Here is a 21,104-nt window from a genome sequence, read left to right as displayed (position 1 = left end):
AGCTGATCGATGTTTCTCTCTCATCGATGTTTCTAACTCTCTATCCCTCTCTCTTCCTCTCTGTAAAAAAATAAAATATATATTAAAAAAAACGGGGGGGGAATGTCTCACTAACATATATGAAGCACCTATAAAAGTGGGAGACACCCCTCCCCTCACCCCTTAAAAAAATAAAAATAAAATAAATAAATAAGACAAGAAGTAGGAGGAAAGCAAAGAAAAACTGGAAACATAATTTTGATTTCATTTTATTAACAAGTCTAAAGAAAATTTCATTGAATTGGGGATACAATATAAATTATGGTGACCTGCATATAAAACCTGGCATCAAGTTTGGCCTTTTAGAAACATTTATATATAAAAATATGCATTGAAATCTGCACCAGAACACAATGTGGAGGCTGACGCCCCAACAGGAGCGCTTACAAAGGTGGGTCTGGTCTGCGGACGCAGAAGGTCTTGGTCCTACAGCCTCAGGCTGAGCCCTGAGAAAACGCTCTGCTCTGAGGAGGGGCCCAAAGAGCTTGCCTCTGAAGGCAGGACCCTGTGAGCACCAAAACGCCACAAGCCTGGCGTGACACAAAGATGGTGCTGGGGAGAAGGGCCGCTTCCCTAGTTCCTGGGCTCTAGGGTTCCGGATCTCTACACAAACCACCTTCAACTTTGAGGAACTTCTGCAATTTCCAGATGTTTTTTCCAAGTAAGCTAATTCCAACTCAAGGAGCCAAATCATATAATTAGCCTGATTTTCAGGACTAAGAACTAATTCTATGTCATTTTCTGCAGGTCAAGCCTCTGAAATAGCTATCAGAATGGCCATCATCACAACAGAAAAATGTAACAATGATGACCTCCGTCTATTTCAGTCTTAGACCAAATGCAACTGAGCAAGTCTAGCCCAGAAATTATACTTCCCAGGCAATGAAATGAAAAGCAACCTTGATCCATGTTGGAATTCCCCCATTCTGGGTGCAAACTATCTTTGCACAAGGCAACGAAGGCTCTGGGAGAGGCAGGGTCGAGGATGCACATCTGTCTTCAAGGAGGAGGATGCAGTTCCTTCCCTGCAGGCCTGTCATCGGTCTGAACAGGGTCAGGTGGGAACCTTCTTTCTGCCCAGGGCCATTTGGGTATTTTTAACATCATTCGTGGGCCATACAAAACTACCAACTTAAAGATTAGCCCGCTATGTTTGGTCAAACATTTAATTCACTCATCCCTAATGCCTTGGCAGGGCCAGACCAAACAATTTAGGACGGGATGTTCCCCACCCTGGTCTATTGGCTTATTCCTTCATGGAGGAGCTGATGTCCCTGGCCTGCTCGCCCTGTGGCTCTGTGGCAAGTGGCAACTGTCCCGGACTCAGTTGCTGAGCTGCTGCCCAAACAGTCAGGATGCCAGGCTGGGAGAAACACAAATGGGAACCTGATAGAAATGGAGGGTGGGCGTCAAGGAGCAACAGGAAAGGCAATTGGGCAGGACCAGCAGTTGCCTCTACAACCTCTACAATTTCAGGGCTCCTAACAGTAACTGAAAGGGCTGAGAGTCGTCCATTCCTCCCTCCTCCCCCCCTCATTCCCACAAAGGGAAACGGCCGCCCTGCCCATTTCCATCCGGAAGCAGAGATTTTCTCAGCTTCCTCCAGGGGTGGGTCTGTTTTCCCTTCCCAGTCCTCACTGGGGTGTCTTGCCACAGGGTGATCTGACAACTCTTCCTCAACCCTGGCAAGAAGTGAAAAAACAGATAAGCCTCTGAATCACAATTTAGGCAAATAGCCTGGAGGCCGTGAGGCTGTGAATGAGGGCTCTCTCAGGCTGTGTATTTCAGGGCCCCAATGCTCCGAGGATGAGACAGGTGCTCTTGGTGTCACTGGGGCCTGACACCAGTCATTACCACGTGGCTCTTTTAGGACGGGCGGCCAAGCTAGGTGGCTCCTTCACAAAGTCTTAGGGCCTTTAGTCTACTTTAAAGTGACCTAACAACACCCTCTAGTGGAAATTATAAATAAAACAAGGGCCATGCAGCCAGTTCACCTCCTGATACCAGTGATTTCAAGATTCCCCATAAAACAGAATAAGACATTATCTCTAACAACTTAATAATTTTTTAAAAGGCGGGAGTTTACAAGCCATCCTTAGGCTCCTCACTGTCAAATCACCTTCTCTCCTGAGAAACTCTGCTTTCAACACAGTCTCAGAGAGGGCGCATGCGGACGGAGGAGCTCCTGGTCCCCTTAGAGTTTGGGCAGACTGCCCGCTGGTGCCAGAATGATGCCAAACACGTAGAAGAGCCCGAGCAGGAGGTTGAGTTTGGCGGTCCTCTGGGGCAGTTTGTTGAAAGTCTGGCTCCGGAACTGCCTCTCGAGGGAAAAGGCCATGGGAATGGTGAGCAGGGGGAGGGCCAGGCTGATGCTGTAGTGCGTGGCCAGGATGCTGAAGATCAGGTAGGGCAGGAAGAGCAGCGTGTTGTAGAGCATGTACGAGAAGGTGGGGCCGATGAGGATGGCGAGCGTGACGATGCCCGCCTCCCGGTCAGACTCCATGTCCCTGGTGTTGTTGGAATGGAGAATGGCCTCGGTGCTGAGGGCGAGAGGGATGGCGTACACCAGTGGGAAGACTGCCAGGGACCCCACCTGGACGGCGTAGGCGAACATCACGGCCAGCGGGCCAAAAGTGATGAGGATGACGAGGTCTCCCAGGGCCACGTACTTGAATCCAATCCCTATGGCCAGAAAACCCAGAGAGTTGGTGTGAGATCAAGGACTGTTCATCCGTCAGAGACCAGCCACTTCTGGCCAGGACACCGAATTCTCAGCCGAGGAGAGTTCCTTCCCCTCCAGTGACACGGAGGTACAGAGAATACTGATCTTTTAGCACTCAGTGAGGTTTCAGAGTCACACCCAACCTCTCCTTCCTACTGCCCCCAACTAAATCCTGCAACAAAGAGCCGTGGGTTCCCACCACACACAGCTCCACGGAAGAGCCGTGAGGATCTGAAAGGTCTCACAGTCCAGTTTTCGGCTTCTTTCACCCTTTACCAGCCCCTGCAAGACACCACCTCTGTCTGTTACACCGCGGGGCCAGGCCCTCACGGAATAGCCAGCCCCTGTCTCTTACTCTTCCGCCTCCTTCCTCTACAACCTCTGCAGGCATCTTCTGGTTTTGAAACTCCCCCCGCCTCTCCCCCCCAGTGAATCTCAGTGAACCTGCAGGGTTCCCAAACTCCGAATAAAGAAACCTTCAGCTACACAATGAGTAAAAGAGCTACGATGATAAGTTACAAAGCGGCTTCCTCTCTCTGGTTCCCATTAAGTTAAAACTAAGTCATCCTTAACTCCTCCTCCTGTACTGCTAATCGACTTCAAATCCTGTCTAATCTACTTCCGTAAAACCTGCCCAGTTCTCTCCAACCCCAGCGGCACACTCCAGCCCACCTCACCCCATCTCCAAATCCAAGTAGTGGTCATTGTATGTCTAGAATACTGCAACAGCCCTAACTGGTTTGGCTCAGTGGATAGAGCGTCAGTCTGCAGACTGGGGGTGGGGGGTGGGGGGTGGGGGGGGGGTCCCAGGTTCGATTCCGGTCAAGGGCATATACCTTGGTTGTGGGCACATCCCCAGTAGGAGGTGTGCAGGAGGCAGCTGATCGATGTTTCTGACTCTCTATTCCTCTCCCTTCCTCTCTATAAAAACCAATAAAATATATATTTTTTAAAAAAAGAAATTTAAAAAAAAAATAGAATACTGCAACAACCCCCAAATGGACCCCTTGGCTTCCATTCTTATAACAACCTCCCCCCCCCCCCCCCTTTCCTAATCTAATCTCCACTCTGCAGCCAGAGTGATCCTTTAAAACTATTCATCTGACCATGCCCGCCCCTCCCCCCCGCCAACATATACCTAAAAACCCTTATCAACACGTTGTCCTCAGGATAAAAGCCAGACCTTTCTCCTGGCTCCCCTCTGGCCTACCCTGGCTCTCTCCTGCTCACCTAGAGCTCTCCCCTCCCCTCATACCTCTTTCAGTTCCTGAGGCCTTGAGAACCACCCTCCCCCCTTTGCCTGGCTAACTCCTACTCACCCTTCAAGACTATAAAGGCCATGCCTCACCCCTTCCTTCACCCCTACACCACATTCCGTCCCCTTGCAACATGTCCCATGACCCTGACTTCTACTATCATAACTTCATCACGCTTCTCCTTATTTAATCTCTGTCTTTCCCAACAAACACTCAATTCCATGAGGGCAGGGCTGGTGTCTAGCTTGTTCACAGCTCGTTCCCAGCACTTGGCCCAAGGCTGAACTGAACACAGAGCTACAATAACAAGCACCTGGAATATGGGACCGAGGTCAGACCGACATCCCACTCAGAGTAAAGCTGCACGGAAAGGGCGAGAGGTGGCCCACGCATACACTGCCACAGAAGCTTGGGGAACCCCAGACCTAACTGCGGTGGGCAGTTAGACAGACATGAGCAGAACAGGACGATGGGCCAGGAACAGGTCACCAGGATGGAAAGCCCGAGGGGCCAAGCAAAGAACAATTGTAGGGGGGCCTCACCGCAGGGTGACCTTTCCTCCCTAGCATAGGGCTGGTCATGAGGTTTGGACCCCTGACCTTTCCTCCCTGGAGATAGCATTTAGGCCTCAGTTGTATTTCAGCTCCAGGCCCAGAGAAGCAGCCAAACCAGACCAGAGACCCCATGGCTGACCTCAGAGCAGCTGCACTGAGTAATGCCCCCTGCCCTGGGACCCACCAATCAACAGTGCAGACCCCAACCCTGAAAGGACACCTGGAAAGCTGCTGGATATTCTATTGAGATCTTCCCCTGCAACCTCCCCTAAGATCACCCTTAAACATCTTAGGATAAGGCCCTGGCTGGTTTGGCTCAGTGGATAGAGCGTCGGTCTGCAGACCGAAGGGTCCCAGGTTCGATTCCGGTCAAGGGCACATGCCTGGGTTGGGGGCTCGGTCCAACGTGCAGGAGGCAGCCAATCAATGATTCCCTCTCATCATTGATGTTTCTATCTCTCCCTTCCTCTCTGAAATCAATAAAAATATATATTTAAAAAAAACACAAAAGATTGTTAAAAAATAATTTTAAAAAAATCTTAGGATAAGGACCCAGCACGCTCTCCCTCCCCTTCCCCTTTCCCTCACCTCCACCGGAGTCGCCATCACCTTCCTCACTCCCAAGCTCCAAGGGCCCTCCCTTTACCTCCACAACTTGTGTCCTGAGCCCCTTCCTCTGAGGAGTTGCTTCTCCTACCTCTGTGATTTATCAAACAAATGCTCTGTGACCGTGTGGGCCTACAGCACAGCCACGCTGGGCCAGGTTACTGATTCTGCGCACCCATAACCAAGCTACCAAGGCACAGCCTGCACCAGGAAACTGCTTTACCACCGAAAACGACAAGGAACACTGAAGGTCTCTAGAGGGTCTGAAGCCACGCAGCCAAAGAACAAGATTCAGCCCAAGGTCACCTTCACATAGTCGTTGGGCTTCTCTGATTTTTGTCTCCCGCCTCCCCCAGCTTTTTGCGATATAATTAACATATCACACTGAGTAAGTTTAACGTGTACACGTGTTGACCTGATACACTTATATTGCAACATTATTCAAGCTAATATCTCCATCTGTCACCTAACGACCCCCCTTGGTTCTTAAGAATGAAGGGCCCCAGAGGACTGAAGCACAGGCATGGCCCCTTACACCCACCAACACACAGCAAGCTAAATCTGTACTCCCCGAGCAGCGCTCTGATAAATAACTTGGTTGTCTGAGGACATGCCCTCCAGGAGGAAGTTCTCTCAAGCAGAACATCAGCTCCAGTTCTAAATTAGTAAATCGATGTCTCCTGCAATCTCTCACATATTTAGAGGACTACAGTAATCCCCTTATCCTCATCCAAGACCCCAAGTGGATGCCTGAAACCACAGATAGTATTGAACCGTATACTGTATATACTATGTTTGTTTCATATGCATTCTGCACATACTTTCCACTTCAAGGCAACACTTTATGGCTTCTCTTTGGCATATCCCAATTGCCAGCATCACTACTCTTGTGATGTGAAATAAAGGTCACTTGAACACAAGCACTGCGCTATCTCTACAGTCAATGTGATAAGCAAGGCAGCTACTAAACATGGCTAATGCGCAGGGAGCGCATACAGCGGGATATGCTGGACAAAGGGATGAGTCACTTCCAGGGTGGGACAAAGCAGACAGCACAAGATTGCATCACACTACCCAATTTAAAACATGAATTGGTTATTTCTGGAATTTTCCACATAATATTTTTGGACCACAGCAAACTGAAACTACAGAAAGTGAAAGCGCAGATAAGGGGGGACTGCAGTACCCCTGCCCAAGGAACATGCGGGCAGGAATACTCCCAGCAGGTCTGGCTTCTCCAGCAGCTGCCTGCTTTCCTGTGGCTGATGTTCTCAGCTCTTCAAGCAGAGTGAAGGGCTCTGACTCTGAAAGAAAACACACAGCTCTAAAGCCCTGACCTCTGGCTTACCCAAGATTACCCAAGAACACCTCCTGAGATCACCGAGCAAAACAATGATGTGAGCAAGTTGAACAGAAACCTGTGCCTCCAAGCATAAGCTCCCACCTTCAACAGGCCTTACCCCAGAACCAACCGCAAACCCACTTTAGGGGTGAAAAAGTCTAGAACCTCCTACAGGATAGCTGACCCAAGAAAATGCCAGTGCCCTTAGGAGAAAGCCCAATGTCCTAAGTGTCCAACAGGTGGCACCCCTGCTCCAGAGATGTGGCCCACCTGGGAGTTTCCTTTAAGGCACGCCCACCCCACCCCCCAACGCCGTTTTCCACAGTGAACTCTTGGGCCCGATCTCCACATAGCGGCTGGAATGAATTTGTTAAAACATGAATCAAAATGTTGACAAGAATGTGGAGCAACTGAAACTCTTGCATATTGTGGGAAAGGACAGGACAGCCACTTCAGAAAACACTGGCAACTTCTCATAAACATCACCTACCCTATGACTCAACAACTCCCTTCCTAGGCATTTACCCAAGAAAAGTGAAAACAAATACCCACAAACACTTGACCATGAATGTTCACGCATAAGAGCCAAAACATGGAAACAAGTCCAAGGTTGATGACCAGGAAAATGGATAAACAAATTGCAGTATGTCCATCCGGTGAACACGACTCAGCAATGCAAAGGAACTGCTAATGTACATCACAACCTGGCAAATCTCCAAACTCTCATGCTGAGCACAAGAAGCCAGGCACAAGGACTCGTAAGGGATGACTCCATTTCGGTGAGGTTCTAGACCAGGCAAAACAAATCTGCGTAAAAGAAATCAGAACGCTGGTTGCCTCTGGATAGGGATGGGGAGAGGGGGGTTGATGGGGAGGAAGCACCAGGAAACTTTTGAGGGTGATGGAAATGTTCTGTATCACAATTGGGTTTGGGTTATACAGCCATATGCATCTGTCAAAATTCATCAAACTGTAACACTTAAAATCTGTGCACTTCACAGTATGACTTTTATTGCTATGTAATTGACAGTGTTTAAAAAACCATAAAATCAGATTATGTTATTACTCTGCTCAATATATTTTATTATCTCCCCATTTGTTCATTCAATGAATACGAAGTACTGACTACATGCCAGACACAGTTCTGGGCACCAAGGGTTCAGAGACTAAAATCCCTAACCCCAGGGAGTTTACAGTCTCAGAGGGAAGATAACTAACAAAGTACTTACTCATGTTAAAAGGTAGTATGTGCTGTGATGAAAAAGGAGAGAAGAGCAATAGGGCAGGTTTGGGGGGATGGGACACAGGGTGTATTGTATGTTTGTGTGTAATTTTATTTTTTTCTCAGCTGCTGCAAAAAGCATTGTTTTGTAACGTTAAGTAGGGTAGAAAGCAAGGCCTCACTAAACAACTGACAAATGGGGAGAGAAGGTTAGAAATGGAATCATACAGATAGAAGGGGGGCGGGGGGGGAAGCATTCTAAATCCAGGAAACGGAATCTTCAAAGGATCTGTGAGGCAGGAGCATTCCTGGTGTGTCTCAGAAACAGCCAGGAGGGCAGAGTGCTGGAGCATGTGAGGAAGAGGAAAGAAGGAGGACAGATCAGAGTGAGAAGATTGGAGAAGATGGGAAGATAATGGCCATGGGATCATTGTCAAGATCGGCCTTTACTCTGAACATGATGGGAGCCACTGCCCGAACGGGTGTGGAACAGTGGTTGACTGCTGACCTATGAACCAGGAGGTCATGGTTCGATTCACAGTCAAGGCATGTGGTCAGGGCACATGCCCAGGTTTCAGGCTCAATCCCCAGGAGGGGGCGTGCAGGAGGCAGCCGATCAATTATTCTCTCTCATCATTGATGTTTCTATCTCTCTCTCTGTCCCCCTTCTTCTCTGAAATAAAAACATATATATAAAAAAAAAAAAAAAAAAAGATGGAAGCCATTGGAGAATTTTGAGCAGAGGACTGATGTAACTGCCTGTTCTAACAGGATTACTCTGGCTGCTGGCTTGAGAACACTCTGACAGGGACAAGAGTGGGTGCACAGAAACCAGTAAAGAACCTGCCAAAATACTCAAGGGAGATAAGAGTGGCAGTGGTGAAAGGTCGTGACAAAGGTCAGATCCCAAACACATTTTTAAAGTAGAGTCAACAGGCTTTGCTGATGGACTGATGCAAGATGAGAGACACGAGTTGGGATGATGCCTGTGAAGAACTAAAAGGAAGAAGTTGCCATTGAGTAAGCGGGGGAAAGCTGTGGAAGAGCAGGTTTCTTTGGGGAGAAGATCAGGAATTTGATTTTAGGCATGCTTAGCTGGAGATGCCTGGAGACCTCTAAGAGAAGTTACCGAGTAAGAAGCTAAGAGTCTGGAGTTTAGCGGAGAGATCTGGGCCAGAGGTATAAATTTGAGTCACCAGTTTAACAGATAGCATCTCAAGCCATGAGACTGGCTAAAATCACAAAAGGAGTAACTGGAGACAGAGGAAAGAGACCTAAGGATTAAGCCTGCACGCTGGGAATGAGGAGAAACCCACACAGAAGACTGAGGCCCTAGACCAGCATGATCCAGTCCCCACCTACCTCTCCAACTACATCTCCATTCTCCCTCTCGAACACATTGGCCTTTCAGTAGATCCTAGATGTCGAGCTCTCTCCCCCTCCAGTGCATTAGCATTTGCTGTTCTTTCAGTCTTGAAGGATTCGGCACCTGAATCAGACCCCAGTTCTGCCCGAGGATGGCTCCTTATCCTTCAAGTCTTAGTTTAAGTGTCACCTTCAAAGAGAGGGCCTTTTCCCTCCTACCCCCTTACACATTCTGTTACAGCATCCACGATTCCCTTTACTGAACTTCCTACAAGTGGCTGCCAGGACACCAGTCTCTTGGTCTTCTTCTTTCTCCTCCAGGTGCTCCATCACAGTTCCCTTTACCTGTTCCTTCTCTTCTCCCCACCTCTTTTTTTTTTTTTAAATATATTTTTGTTGATTTCAGAGAGGAAGGCAGAGGGAGAGAGAGAGAAATATCAATGATGAGAAAGAATCATTGATCAGCTGCCTCCTGCACGCCCCCCACTGGGATCGAGCCCGCAACCCAGGCATGCCCTTGACTGGAATCAAACCCTCGACCCTTCAGTCCGCAGGCCAACGCTCCATCCACTGAGCCAAGCCGGCGAGGGCTTCTCCCCACCTCTTAACCTCAGAGTGCCCCAGGGCTGTCCTGGTCCCCTTCACATCTCTATCAACACTCCCTCCTCTGCTGGTCTCACCCGGTCGTTCAACTTTATGTGCCAATGGTCCCCAAATATCTTTATCTCCAGCTCAGACCTCTCCCTGAACTCACTCTTATATCCACTTGACATCTCCACTTGGAGATCTACTACATTAAGATGCTCTGTCAATTATCTCTCCCAAAACCTACCTTCAGCTTTCTCTATCTCACTTGAAATCAACTCCATTATTCAAGTTTCTCAGGCCAAAACCTCTGCGTTATGCTTAATTCTTCTTTCTCTCCTGCCTCACATCCCATCTATCAGCACACCCTGCCTGACTACTTCTTCCCTCTCCACTACCAACCTGACCCAAGCCACCAAACATCTCTTGCCTGGGTTACTCAACAGCTCCCTTCTCCTCCATTTCCCTGCTTGTACCCTTGCTCACTCCCCTTTATCCATTCTCAATACTTTAGCCAGAGTGATTCTTTTAAAACATTAAGGCCTACATAATCTTTGTGCCTCCCTGACCTCCCCAAACATACTTCTTCTACTTCACTTCTTTTCACTTTCTCTCTCCCTCATCCTGGACTCCACGCTGTTCCTCAAACTTTTCAGGAACATTCCTGCCTTAATGCCTTTGGCAATTGCCATTCCAAGATTTGGGACACGCTGCTCAGCCAACGCCCTCACTTCTCACCTCCTTCAATTTTTGCCCACATGTTACCTTTCTGATGAGGTTTTCCCTGATCAAACTACTTAAAATAGTCCGCTGTGTCCCCCTTCCTGGCTCTACTTACTATTTCTCTCCATAGCACAAATCATCTTTTCATATACTGTAATCAGGGTACCAACTCATCCTAACCTACCAGGAACTTTCCTGGTTTCAGCACCCAGAGTCCCACATCCTGGGAACCGTCTCAGTCCTGAGCAAACCAGGACATTGGTCAACCTAACTACAATTTACTATTTTTGCTTTCTGTCTCTCCTCATCACATATAAAATAACTTTCACAAGAGCAGGGATCTGTGACTGCTGTGTTCACAGGGAACAGTGCTGGCACATAATAAATGTTCAATAAACAGAGCTTAGCCACCTGGCCATCACCACCTTAATCAGCTGTACAATTGTGAGCTCTTCAAAGTTAATTCCACTAAGATTTGAAACTGTGGCATTATAAGATATGGCCAACAAAAAGAAATTAGATACAAAAAGTTTCCATATATATGGAAATGACTCATATATATATATATATATATATATGAGTATATATATATAATTTCTAACATCCATAAGCCAAGCCAGGATCTTCTCAACCCACTCGTTTTCAAAATAACCCACATAACCCACAGACTATAGATTTCACATAAGTAGACTGAGAAAAGAACTTTTGATAGCACTTTTTTGATACTCCCACACAAAGCAAGCAGTTTCTAGTACATGCAACTAAGACCTCCAGCACAGGGATCAGGCCAGTCCTTACCTCCTGTGTAGAGAAAGGAGCCAGACAGGCCTCCAAAGTAGATGAGAGCCAAGTGCTCCAGTTTCAGAGGGGACAGGTAGTAGAGGCAAGCGGCACAGACGCAGCCCAGAGTGTAGAGGAAGACTCCAAACCGGACAACATCCTGGGGCTCCAAGATCCGGTCCACCAGGGTCCGGTCATCACTCTTTTTGTGGTCAATGCCCTTGGAAAAGTCATAGTACGTGTTGACCAAGTTGCCAGCCCCATGCACAGCCAGGACCGCCACGGCACAGCCCACCAACAGCCTGGGGTCCAGGACGCCCTGGGATCTGTAGGCCAGGGCACTGCCCAGGGCCACCGGGGTGAGCGAGGCGCTGAAGCTCCAGGGGCGCAGGGCCAGCACATAGGAGGCGCACTTCTGCCTCCAGGAGCGCGGGACGGGCTTGTCCCACTCGGGACCGTCGTTCCCCAGCAGGTCCCTGTCCCCGGCCTGGGCTGTCTCTCCCGCCTGGATGCTAATCTTCTCCCCCGGGACCTGCGGGGCCGCCATGGAGGTGCACGTGGCTGAAGTCAAACGTTGATAGTGAGCCACCCACAGAACCGCGACTGCGGTGGGAGCGGGAGGGGTGGGGCGACCAGCCCTGACCTTCCTTCGGTTCCGCCCCGGGGCAGGGCTGGGGAGGCAGCGGGGCCCCGGGGCAGGAGCGAGCGGGCCTGGCACCCCACGAGCCCAGTAGCACCGCTCGGCCTTCCAGTCACCTACGTGAAACCTGCCTCCGGACCCGGCTCGGCGCTAGAGCCCAAAGCCGAGAGGCGACCACCTCCCCGGAGCTACCGGGGCCGCCATCTTGTGCGCCCGCCTCTGGAGGCCGGCCGGGAAACAGGGGCCCCGGGCACTGGCGGGCCGGGCCCGGAGAGGCCTGGGCGGGGCGGGGCGCGGCGGGGCGGGGCGCGGCGGGGCTGCCTTCTCTCCCAGGTATGCGCCCCGCAGCTGCTCCCAGACTCGCTGGATGCAGCCTCGCTTAGCACCACACGATCCACCACAAATGCATGTGGCTTTTCGACTTACCAAGAGCTTTCCTGCACCGAAATAGAACGCATTCATTGTTCTCATGCAGTATGCGCACTGTTGTACGCAGCAATTAACAAAACCAACTAAAATCAGGGAGCATACTGAGGAGATAAGAAAAGTATAATTATCCCCGTTTTTTTCAAATGAGAAATTTGAAGCTCTGAAATGGAATGATGTCTAAGAGATTATTAGCTCTAATAATAATCACGACAGCAAAAACTCTCACTTTCTATTGTGCAACTTCCAGCGCCATAAACTGCCCTGCCTGTTCATAACACACAAATAACTGCCCTTCCCACCCTACTAGGTGGCCGGCTCCGTGTCTTCATTGCCGGCCCTCATTGCCCACCTTCTGGGAGCTTCGGGAGCTCCTTCTGACTGGGGAGAATTGGTTGTTAAATTTTTACGAGTTTTGTGAGCCAGTCACCAAGCACAGCCATTATTAAAGATTAAACTACACAAACTTACAGTTAAGTAAATTATATATATATGTTTATGTATGTGTATATATATGTATGTATATATATGTATATATATATGTGTGTGTGTATGTGTGTATATGTATATATATATATATATATATATATATATATATATTACCCTAATATGCAAATAGACGGAACAGCAGAACAACTGAACAACCGAACAACAGGTTGCTATGACGTGTGCTGACCACCAGGGGGCGCATACGGAACATGGTGGGCGTTGGCAGCAGATGGGATGGTGGAGCAGGTGAGCGGGGACACCAGACCAAGATGGGGCGCCGGTTGCTGTCATGGGGCAAGCCTCTGGCGGTTACTGAAAATTCTTTGCTCCTGTGCACTGCAGTCCTGCCTGGCACTTGCACCCGCTGACAGCACCGGCCTTGCTCGCACCTATTGCTGGCCCCAATCGCTCTGCATCATGAGCAGGATCGGCGCTGTCAGCACATGGGAGTGGCAGTAGTGGGAGCAGGGCTGCTGGCAGACAGGGGACCGGGGGCCATGGCGGGAGGGGCCAGGCCGGGGCACGGAGGATGGGCCGAGAGCTGCCCCTGAGCCCACCGCAGCCTCACAGCCCATAGTTCCTTTCAAGGTGCACGAATTCGTGCACTGGGCCCCTAGTATTAAAATAAAAGTAACAAATACTCTAAGCTCATTACTTCCTCATTACTACATTTTACCATTTATGCTCTTTAGGTTATTCACATTTGTTTTTGTTTGTTTACTGTTTTTATTGATTTTAGAGAGAGAGAGGAAGGGAGCGGGATAGAGATATAGAAACATCCATGAGAGAGAAACATCATGGATCGGCTGTCTCCTGTACATCCCCTACTGAGAATCAAACCCAAAACCTGGGCATGAGCCCTGACCTGAAATTGAACCAGTGACCTCTTGGCTCATGGGTCCATGCTCAGCCACTGAGCAACACCGGCTGGGCTGTTCACATTTGTTGTCTCTGCACTGTGGAAATACTACATAACCAGATGCTACTGCTCGTTTACATCTCTTCCCAGCTTTCCATTCAGTGACATTCATTGGCAGTTTGGAATCTGCCATAGTGGGAATATTTATGCCATGCAAACCCGCAAATGCCTGATAATCGTTTTGTTCATCTAGACTACAATAACTGAAAAAAAAAAGTTTATCATGCAGATTAAACTTAAAAGTGTCAACTCTATAGCCCTTACATTTTGAATAGCAGCAAAATATGAGGAAATATTCTTCCAATATTGGCAAGTTATTATCCAGTTCAGCAAAGAAGTCTTCATGTCATTGACAAACTAGTGAAATTTCAAGGTATCTCTTGATTGTCTCACTTTCCCCTTACTCACTAACATAAAAGAAAATATCAACCAGCATTCATGTTGGAACTATACTCATTGGTCAACTGCAACCATAGGGAGGCTACACGAGATATTTGTGTGTGTGTGTTGTGTGTGTGTGTGTGTGTGTGTGTGTGTGAATCCTGTTAGAATCAATTGGCTATATGGAATTTACAATAAGAAGTATTGTGGCTCAGTCGGTGTGGCTCAGTTGGTGTGGCTCAGTTGGTCCAACCTCCCATAGACCAAGAGGTTGCCAGTTTGATTCCCAGTCAAGGCTCATGCCTGGGTTGCAGGCTCAATCCCCAGTAGGGGGCCTGCAGGAGGCAGCCAATCGATATTTCTATCTCTCCCTCTTCCTTCCTCTCTCTCTAAAACCAATTAAAAAAAATTTTTAAAGTATAGTGTATTTTATTATGTATAAGTTGTATGCTATACATCCTTTATATCAATGAAAGTTATACTAAAATATAACATATATGTACACATGTACACAGGACTGACTACATAATTTTGGTACCCAGTGCAAAATAAAAATGTGTGGCCCCTTCTTAAAAATCATTAAGCATTTCAAGACAGAGCATTATAACCTCACAGGTCACAACAGCCACAAAGCCAGCCCTGTATAGACATACATGGTCCCTCCCTTACCAGCTAGCTGGTTGTTAACTTGCAACTTCAGCACCCAGCACATACTAGTACTTGCAAACCCAAGTAACCTATACAGCCAAATGGGACACTGGGAAGAAGCAGATATTTTTTAACTCCTCCCTTACCAATTCTGTGACCCAATCCTTCTATATGTCATTTTACTCATGGATAAAGCATAAAGTGGGGACAATACAGCCTGCCTTGTAGGAAATGTTCAGAAAGAACAGTAACAGCATTTGTTGACTCTCATGTACTGTTTTAGGTACTTTACATGCAGTAGCATTTAACCCCTACAACAGTGCCTACCAAGGCAGTGTGGACACTAAGAAAAAAGATACCTACTACGAAGGGCTTTTGGTGGCCAATTGGGCTCAAATTTCCTTAAACACACACACACACACACACACACACACACACACACACACACACCCTCTAACAGCCATTTCTAAACTGGGGCATCTTATGCAAACTGCACTTTGGGGAGAAGCCTGCATTAGGCTAGCTGCCTCCAGCACTGAACTGCCTGCCTGCAATATGCTCCCGTCACTTGAGCCAATCCTAGCTGTGCAGCTATATCCCCCATCAACATCTTCACTGATGAATCAGAACTTATTCATTCTGACCAATCAGGACAGTGCCTTTTGGCCCAACCAAACTTTGAGGGTTTGGAATCTTCATTTGCATGAGGACAGACCAATCAGGGACCAGAGGCAGGGACTTCTGTCTGTATGAGTTAGCTCCCATCTGGCTGTGGAAGCACACTTTCCACTGAAGACTGTTTCCCTGGCTGCAGCTGAAACTCTGAAGATGAAACCTACTGAGCTGTTCCACGGCCATGCTGTATCACAGTTGGGCTGTTCGCACTGAATAAAAGCTCCTTCTTCACCACATCCTTAATTGGGGATTCCTGTTGACTGTTGGTGCCAACAACCATCCAACCCTTGGTTGTCAATGGGTGCATTGTAATCTTTCCAGTTCTTTAAGTAAGGGAATATGTATATAGACATTAAGTACTTGCTCAGATAGTAAGTGCTAGAGCTAAGTTTCAGATTCAGTTAGTTTGACTCTACCCTGCTTTTAACCTCTATTCTATACTGCCCACCAGCCTGGTCCTTGTGGCTCAGTGGTTGAGCATGAACCCATAAACCAAGAGGCAATTGGTTTGATTCCTGGTCAGGGCATATGCCCAGGTTGCAGACTCGATCCCCAGTAGGGGACATACAGGAGGCAACTGATTGATGCTGTTTCTCTCACATCGATGTTTCTCTCTATCCCTACCCCTTCCTCTCTCTCTAAAAACCAATTTTTAAAAAACATAATGGCCACCAAAATGCCTGATACTTTGTAAACGCTCAATAAATATTAGTTATTATTTTAACATAATGGATAAGAAAGCTCTTTGTAAATTTGGAAAAGAGGCCTACAAATGCACTGGTTACTGTTACTATAAAAACATCTTTGATTGTTAATTAGAAAACAGCCTTATCATGTCTTACGGTGGCAAAAATCTCATATTGCTGGTGGAAATGAAAATTGGTACCTCCTTCACAGAGTTAAATTTGATAATACCCATCAAACTACACATATGTTGACCCTCTCTAATCCCATTTCTGGGTATCTATTTTGATCTAATGCCGGGGAATAAAATTATACATATATGAATTTACTGTAGCATCATTAGTAATAACAAGAATTTGTAAACAACAGAAAGGCCCATCAACAGAGGCCTGGAAAAATAAACGATGGTACATAAATGTGATGGAATACTATGCAGCTATAACAACTAAAGAAAAGGAAGCTTTCTATATACGAAGACAGAGAGATCTCTGAGATATACTACATTTTTTTTAAAAGTACAGAACAGTAATATACTGTAACAAAATGGAAAAATAAAAATATATATTTATATTTGCTTACATTTACATAAAGAAACTCTAGGGGTACAGAAAAACTAAGAAAATAAGTGAAGGGACAGGGGTGAAGCAAGACTTGGTGATAAATACAATTTTATTTATTTTGAGATTTGAACAGTGAATACATTACATATTCAAAAATGTTTAGTGATTAAATATAGATATGTTGAACACAAGTGAGAAATGTGAAATTAAGAGGAACAATTATTTCACAGAAAAATCAATGCAATGAAGAGATCTTAAGCTTAAAGCAGTAATCATTATTTATTTATTTTTTAATCTGACAGAGTATTTTGTTAGCCACAGAATATTACCAAACCTCTTTAATTTGGCAGGTTAACACTTCAGGAAACTTCCATGTCCTCACAAAACATATATTTTTATTACACAAGTAATTGATGGTAATGTATAAAGAAAATAGTATGTCTTCCCCAAATTTCATTACATCTTAGTTGTACATGTTGCCCATGGTAACATAGACACATAAGAAATACATAAATGTTTTTACTAGCAATGGTTATATTATACTTATATCGTGTAATTTGTATTTCTTAATAAATTGTGAACCCTCTTTCTTAACAAATATTCATCTACATTACCATTATTAATGGCAACATTTGTAATAAAAATGTGTTATGTTTTATTTAATCAGACTCCGATTGTGAATTATTTAGGAATATTCAATATTTATTCTAATAGACCGTAGTTGTGTTTTTTTTAATTAAGATGTAGTCAAACTCTATTTTTGCTTTCTGAAAAGTTATTTTTTAAATTATGTTGACATTATTGATTTAGGAGAAGCTCACTTAGTTAAAATTTGTCTATGGTTTCTCGCGAATTATCTTGGGAACTAGGTAATTTTTGGAAAAGTAGTAAATCTAAGTAAAAAACTTTTCAAATACATGTTAACATTTAACAAAAGAGAAATCACGGTCCCATGAACCCGAAAATTTTACGTCTTTTCCCCCAGTTGTGGCTCACACGGCTCCTTTCATAATTAAGCAGGGCGGGGTCGCCTCCCACCGCTCAGTCCTATCCCGGGTACCCAGACAGCGGACTTAGACAGGGCCGCACCCCCAGTGCAGGGGGGAACTATAGTAGCGATGGACCGGATGTGTGCATGGAAGTGACTGAAGTCAACTCACGACCGATTGGTTCTCCCGAGTAGACCCGAGCCTCCTTTCGTCTGCCACTGGCCGCGTGGTTTGTCTATTTGAACAATCCCCGCCCCCTAGAGAAGCCGGGTCCCGAAGCTTCACTTCTCCTTCATTACTATTGGTCAGTGTTTCAGTCCATCGTCTTCTTACGCCTGTCGATTGGTCGTTAGGGCTGGGAACCTGCCCTCCCTCCCGCGGCTTAGAGGACAGCGGGGAAGGCGGGTGGTAGGGCCGGGGGCCTGAGGCGGCGGTACCGGCGCTGTTGGCGGCAGCTGAGGCCTCGGCCGAAGCCGCACGGTGAGTCCGGAGCCTGGCACCGACCCCTCCAGGGTGGCGGAATGTCCAAACCCACGGCCAGTCTGGTCCGGGGTGGGGGGACGGGGAAGCCGCCCGCCGGGACGTGGGGTACCCTCAGAGACGGCACCCTGGAGTTGAGCACCGCCTGAGCCCTTGACCTCCACCCTGTGAGGCAGCGCCCACCTCCTCCCGGGTCCCCGGGAGACCCCCGAACCTTAGAGTCCGCCGTGCGTCTGTGGCGCTGCGAAGGCCGGCCCCGCAGCCCCGGTCCTGCCGGGACGCCTGTGCGTCCCCGTGCGGATCAGTCACCACCTACACATTGTCTTCGGAGAGGACCGGCGTCGGTGTCAGCCCCTTGCCCTCCAGCCTGGAGACTTCTGTAGGACCCACTCCCCGAGTCCGAGCTCGGTTCCATCCTCAGGTTCCATCCTCGCTGCCTCCCCCACTCCCGTCCCTAGTGCCAGCCACCCAACTTTCACTTCTCCCTGTCAGCCTCCGCCAGGATCCTTAGGGTGTCTGACTTCCAGTATTTTAATTGGAATTCGCGTGGAACAGATGGCCCGTGGGCCTTAGACTGACAAAGGTAGGCTGGCACTTGCCTGAGAGTGGAGATTTCTTGCTGGCCTCGCACAGGTGCGGTCACACACTCTGGAGAAGTTTTCTGGGTTTCCTCTCGCCTCAAGGATGACACTTCTTTTGCACTGGAGTATTTAAAAGCTTTCAAAACCAATTACTCCTTGTTTATTTATTTTTTTCTCAGCATCACAAATTCTTTCAAAATAAGAATTTTGAAAAATTGGTTTTCTAATATAATCTGGACATACCTAGGAGATATGTGTTTATGTAGATATACATGTAACTATACACTGAGTGGCCAGATTATTATGATCTCTGAACGCATAATAATCTGGCCACTCAGTGTGTGTGTGTGTGTGTGTGTGTGTGTGTGTGTGTGTGTATTTATATATATATATTTTAGAGGCCCAGTGCATGAATTTGTGCATGGGTAGGGTCTGGCCAGCCTGGCCAGGAGGAGGGGACATGGGCGGTTGGTCGGCCTGCGTGCTGGTCGAACTCCTAGTCGAGGGGACAATTTGCATATTAGCTTTTTATTATATAGGATATACACTGAGTGGCCAGATTATTATGCATTCAGAGATCATAATATGGCCACTCAGTGTATATATAATACATATAATATTTATAATGCATATGACATATATGTAGATATATGTAATATATAATGTATATGAAGATATATAGATATATATATGTTGGCTGAGCCCTATTATGGCTACTTCATTGCGGTTGCCTGATTATTTGAATTTACCCCTAGGTTGTAAGCTCATTGAGAGAAGAGACAGTACCTAATTCAGGAATTCGGGATCATTTCGAGTATTAGTATTCTATAGAACTGCACTGTCCAGTGCAGCGCCACCAGCCACATGTGGCTTAGAGTGCTTGAAATGTGACTAGTCCAAACTGAGATTGTTGTAGGTGTAAAATGCACTCTAGGTTTTAGAAATTCGGTACAAAAAAAGAATGAAAATATATCCATTTTTTATATTAATAACATTGAAATGATATTTTGGATATATTGTATTAAATAAAGTTAATTTCACCCATTTCTTTTTACTTTTTTTTTTACATGGCGACTAGGAAATTTAAAATTTGTGGTTTGTATTTTATTTCTGTTGGACAATGTTGCTATAGAATAATTACTCTCTTTAAATTGAACTCTTTGAGGAAAGAGGTAGTTGTAGGTATGATTTATTCTCTCTTACCTCCCCACTTTTAGTTCTTGGCACTATGCCATGTACATAGTAGTAATAATGATAATAATAGCTAACAATTTTAGGAACTTGCGGTGTGCCCAGCACTTTTTAACATGTATTAACTTACTTAATCCTCACATCAACCCTATGAGTTAGGTTCTATTATTGCCCAGTTGCAGTTGAGGAAATAGACATTTTAAGTATTTTCTCAAGGTATGTAATTTGGGGTTGGATTCAAACTCAGGTAGTCTGGCTCCACAGCCCACAATTTGACTCTCTTACTATGCTGCCTCTTCTAAACATGAGTCGTTATTGAATAAATAGAGGCTTTCTACACATTCCTCAGCGAGGTCTCCCTACCTGACGTGGACAGGGCGGAGATCTGTGTTGAGGAACTGAGCCATAAATAAATTTATCGCCGTAGTTTGTTATCCAGAATATTAAAGGAAGCTTTTCTCCACAGAATCTCAGGGCAAGATGCTTGGAACCGGACCCGCCGCCGCCGCCACCGCAGCCGCCGTGGCCTCTAGCAATGTGAGCATCCTGCAGCAGTTTGCCAGTGGCCTGAAGAGCCGGAGCGAGGAGACCAGGGCCAAGGCTGCCAAGGAGCTCCAGCACTATGTCACCATGGAGCTTCGAGAGGTCGGGGCTTCTGGGATGTGGGGCCATTCGTTATGGATGTTGGGGCTAAGTGCACCATCTCTGGTTTAGGTTTCATTTGACAGCTAAGAAAGGTTCTGTTTCAGAAAGGCACCCAGTTTCTCACGTCCCTAAAATATGTGGGTTCCTTTGCAGCGGTTACACATTTCTGTGGCCTCTCTGTGTTGGGACACTTTAGGAATCAGCTTAGAGTCAGCTGTTTTTTAATTTTTTTTTTCTTTTTCACACTGCATTCCAGACCTTTGAGTCTTTTTGCCTGATAACATTGGTTGGGGTGGGTGGGAAGAGCTTGGGGGTTTTAAAATAGAGACCACGCTGGAGGTCAGGAATATTGTCTTGTTGGTTCTTACACCCTGGTACTAGGTAGAACGAAGGACAGGACCCTCGGAGCGTACTCAATAGTATTTGTTAAATAAATAGATGAATTGCGAGTTCAATTGCTCTGTGGTTTATAGAAATGGGCAGTTGCTTTGTTGTGTTCGGTTTAAACCGTACCTGCTGATACCTCTCCGGTCCTATTTTTTGGAAACCATGTCAACAACACCGTCACCATCACAGGGAGACATCAGAAATTGTTCTCAGTA

The 21,104-nt window shown here is 46.7% G+C and overlaps 2 protein-coding genes across 2 annotated transcripts in view; one reads left to right on the top strand and one right to left on the bottom strand.

The window, feature by feature from the left end:
• Positions 1–232: 232 nt before the first annotated feature.
• On the bottom strand, positions 233–12,087 carry UBIAD1 (UbiA prenyltransferase domain containing 1). The gene is made up of 2 exons (XM_008151776.3): positions 11,213–12,087; positions 233–2,721 (listed from the first exon to the last, which is right to left on the bottom strand). The coding sequence occupies exons 1-2, from the start codon at positions 11,739–11,741 to the stop codon at positions 2,234–2,236; spliced, it is 1,017 nt and encodes a 338-aa protein (XP_008149998.1). The 5' UTR covers positions 11,742–12,087; the 3' UTR covers positions 233–2,233.
• Positions 12,088–17,987: 5,900 nt separating this feature from the next.
• Positions 17,988–21,104, top strand: part of MTOR (mechanistic target of rapamycin kinase) — a 112,925-nt gene continuing 109,808 nt past the window's right edge. Inside the window, exons 1-2 of the mRNA XM_008151774.3 lie at positions 17,988–18,085; positions 20,324–20,502. Coding sequence (XP_008149996.1) covers positions 20,338–20,502 — 165 coding nt within the window. The 5' untranslated portion in view covers positions 17,988–18,085; positions 20,324–20,337. The remainder of the gene's footprint in view (positions 18,086–20,323; positions 20,503–21,104) is intronic.

This window comes from Eptesicus fuscus, chromosome 9 (assembly GCF_027574615.1).
Source record: "Eptesicus fuscus isolate TK198812 chromosome 9, DD_ASM_mEF_20220401, whole genome shotgun sequence".
Classification (NCBI taxonomy): domain Eukaryota; kingdom Metazoa; phylum Chordata; class Mammalia; order Chiroptera; family Vespertilionidae; genus Eptesicus; species Eptesicus fuscus.
Note: the sequence above shows the minus strand (reverse complement) of the source record. Positions and strands in the feature narration are given on the sequence as shown.

Coding starts and splice junctions, on each gene's coding strand:
- UBIAD1 (XM_008151776.3), bottom strand. CDS start 11,741: ATGGCGGCCCCGCAGGTCCCGGGGGAGAAGATTAGCATCCAGGCGGGA. Junction 2,722..11,212: donor CTCCTTTCTCTACACAGGAG/GTAAGGACTGGC, acceptor TTCTGGCCATAG/GGATTGGATTCAAGTACGTG.